We start from the raw sequence: 3548 nt of genomic DNA on the forward strand, positions 1-3548 counted from the left end.
TCTACTCTCTCTTTCCTAATGATGGGATATTAGAAAAGATATATTGTGTATAATTTGGGAACCATACCCTAATATTTATGACCTTGGCATATTAATTCTAATCAAATTCTAATTAGAAGTTGATTAGAACTCAATTACTAGAGTATCTACACATATTTAACACATACTTTATTTAATAATTAAAACCCAATAAAATTCTAACCAAATTAGATCAGTTTTAATTTGGGCTAACATATCAATTATCCTTATTATGTATGTGATGTCCATATTTTCCAATAAAACCCAAAAATTTGGAATCTAAAATCCGAAAGATCAATAAAATTATAGCTAATATTTAATTATGTTTAAATAAAAAATAAAATTAAATGTATTTATTTTCAAGTCTTTCAATACTTTTTATTTTATACCAGTAATGATGTTTCATATTATTAATTGATGGTACATGAAACTTAAAACTAACAATGCATCAAATATTATCTCATATATAAAGTTAAAAACTATATATTGAATTCATGGTTGAATAAGAATATAAAATTAGGAGACAGATCCTATTTTCTGTAGAGATAACTTCAATGTTGAAATTGTTACTTGTATGTTTCTACGTGTTTTTTTTAATTATTTATTTGACTTTTTAATTTTATAAAAAATTATTTTAAATTTCTACTTAAATTTTTGTCTATTTTATTTTTGAACTTATATTATTTATTAACGTCAGTCTACATGGACTTCCACATGTATATTACGTTAGCAATTGATTAATTTTAAACGATTAACAATATATTATATACTTTTTAATAATTTTAAATTTTAAAATTTTAAAATATTAAAAATTAAATAAAATTTATTATGCGTTTGAGAAAAATCATGAGGCAAATTCCAAGGATCCAACACAACAAAGGAGTAACATCAGACAAAGCTAAACACCAGAATCACATCATAAGAATGCAGAAGAACCTCTAGTGGTCCAATCAATTAACAATTTGATAGCCATGTTTATTAGTTAATATATTAATTCATTTTAGTTTGTTATAATGAAAATAAAAACAAAACTTTCCATTCAAGCATATTTTATAATATAACAAAATTCATTTCCATACTAAAAGTCTCATTGCTTTAATACCTTAGCCTTTCAGCATCTCAAATGCAAAGTTTTATTCCCTTTTTTTCCAACAAAAAATTTATTCCCCTTTTTTCCAACAAAAAATTTATGCTTAATACACAAATCACTATTTTTTCAAAGGATTCAAAGTTTAATGAAAAATGGTTGATGTTATTAAAATTAAATTACATTTAAAGTTATTTAATTATTAATATGAATACAGTATCAATATAAAAATATTTCAAACATATCATTAACATATTAAAATTTAATATGAATCTCATATAATAGCTTGATAGTTAAAGGTGTTCATCTCGGTTGTAACTTGGGTTTAAGTCGCTAGTTGTATGTATACTTATGCTTTGGTGACTATTAGGTTACCAGGATAATGATGTACATGGAGTTGTGTAAGTACTAGCAACTGACACTAGTTAGTAAAAGAAAATTATTTCAATAATTCTTAAAAATATATAATTAAGATTTAAGTATATTTTTGAAGTTTTTAATTTTGAGATGACTTTTTTATTATGTACTAATTTTTTATGTAATACATCCGCTGAAATTATTTATTTAATTATGTGATGTGAGTTTAGTTTGAGTCCCCAACAATTATATTTTATTCATATTAAATTATTAGTAAATTTAATTTTTATTTATTCAATTTTAAATAATTATAAAATGGTCATTGAACTATTTGAAAGTTTTTATTGAAGCCACTAGGTTATTAAAGTTTTATTTTAAAGTCCTGCTAGCAAGCTTTAAGTAATGATTCAATGATCGGTATGGTGAATCAAAAACCATTGACAAGTAGTAGAACATATTTTAGATCCAAGTTGATTTGACTATCAATGTCAGTGATGGGAGAAAAAATTTGTTTGAATTTTGGTTCGCAGATTCACGAGGTTAAAAGTTATTTCTTGAGAAGAAAGTGAATTGTAGAAGAGAAGGGGAATGAGAACTTTTGATAGATACAGGTGGTGTAAATAGAGAAGGCCATACAACAACAACTTTAATAGCTCAGTGACTTAAATAAAATTTTTGAATAGTTTAATATTTAATTTATAGCTTGTTTTTTTAAATTGAGTAACCAAAACATAAACTTACTAATAGTTTTGATCATAATGGAAGTAGTTTACCTTTATATTGTTAATTATTTAATTTAAAAATAATACTTTATCAAAAAATCCAAATACGTTAAAAATATTTCTTTAATTGACAAGAATTTGTACTTAAAAGTGAAAAGACACATCAAGAATATGAATAAAAAAAAGGAAAAAGAATTTAATGTGAATGAAGTCTACTAATTTCATGCGCATAAACGTTGTTGTTATGGACAATGCATGCATGGTGTAAACTAGTATATAAGTAGGTGTGTATTGCAATATTTGAAGCATAACACAACCAAAACAAACTTTAGCTAACCAAAGCACATACAAAGCTACCATGGCTAATTTTCAAATGAAAAGAGCTCAACAATGCACAAACGGCAAGCTTTGGAACTCTTCCAGCGAAGCTCTAACCTTGACTGACAAGAAAGTTTGGCAAGGCTCTCATTATGCGGATTTCCCAGAAATAATTGAAGATGGAGATTCGAGTGAGTTTACACATGAATCAGTGACTGATGATGCTGATAGTCATGGTTCAGTTGCTGGTCTTGTGTACAGGCGACGTGATGGAACCAAGTGGGTTGTTGCCTGGAGCAACCCACTAGATGAGAACAGCAAGGTATTTGTTGCATTCAATTCAATCTTATCATTAATTAACTAGTTAGAATGCGTATATATAATCATTTAATCTATGACCATTTGCATGCCATTTGCGTGCATTCTGCAGGTCTATACTGATATCCAAAGGCAACCTATTCACTGGGGGCAAATCAAAACCAACCTTGAGAAAAGAGGAAAACCAAAATTTAAAGTTACAAAGTTTGGGTACATTGCATCTATTGAAATTGATCCCGTGAGTCGTTCACCCACAATGAAGGCATCATTTGAGTTAGAGGCATAACTGCCTTTGCTTCTTCATCAAGCTATGCTGGTAACTAAGGCTATCAAAATTAAATAATAATGTGCTGCCTGCTGCTGCATTACCTTTACTACTGTTATGGTAATAAATTTTGATAGCCAGTACAACCATTAGAAAGTGTGTAGGCCTTCACAATCATGTCAGTGCTATGTGTATATACATGGTTGACTGTTTGTATAATATTATGGAAAAATAAAACAGAATGGCCTTTACTATTTTATCTTTTGTCTCAATTTATACTCTATCTTTTCTCCAACTTCTGCGTCCATCCATCGAATCATCAAATAACAAACCAGGAACCATAACATAGAAAACCTGACAACAAATAAACTCCCACCAACAAACCATGTGTTGGACTTGAGACTTATCACTAAGCAATTACAGCAAAGTCTTAAGCTTTAAGCAATAGTGACTTGCTGAACAA

The 3548-nt window shown here is 27.9% G+C and overlaps 1 protein-coding gene across 1 annotated transcript; it reads left to right on the forward strand.

Moving 5' to 3' along the window:
* Nucleotides 1-2452: 2452 nt before the first annotated feature.
* On the forward strand, nt 2453-3344 carry LOC108482708 (uncharacterized). Its single transcript, XM_017785829.2, has 2 exons — nt 2453-2824; nt 2933-3344. Exons 1-2 carry the CDS (start codon nt 2543-2545, stop codon nt 3104-3106), a joined length of 456 nt encoding a protein of 151 aa, XP_017641318.1. The 5' UTR covers nt 2453-2542; the 3' UTR covers nt 3107-3344.
* The last annotated feature ends 204 nt before the right edge of the window (nt 3345-3548 follow it).

The sequence above is a fragment of the Gossypium arboreum genome, chromosome 5, assembly GCF_025698485.1.
Source record: "Gossypium arboreum isolate Shixiya-1 chromosome 5, ASM2569848v2, whole genome shotgun sequence".
NCBI classification, from domain to species: Eukaryota; Viridiplantae; Streptophyta; class Magnoliopsida; order Malvales; family Malvaceae; genus Gossypium; species Gossypium arboreum.

Excerpts from the sequence above, each read along its gene's own strand:
- LOC108482708 (XM_017785829.2), top strand. The coding sequence starts at position 2,543 with ATGGCTAATTTTCAAATGAAAAGAGCTCAACAATGCACAAACGGCAAG. Across the intron at positions 2,825-2,932 it reads CACTAGATGAGAACAGCAAG|GTCTATACTGATATCCAAAG; the intron begins GTATTTGTTGCA and ends TGCATTCTGCAG.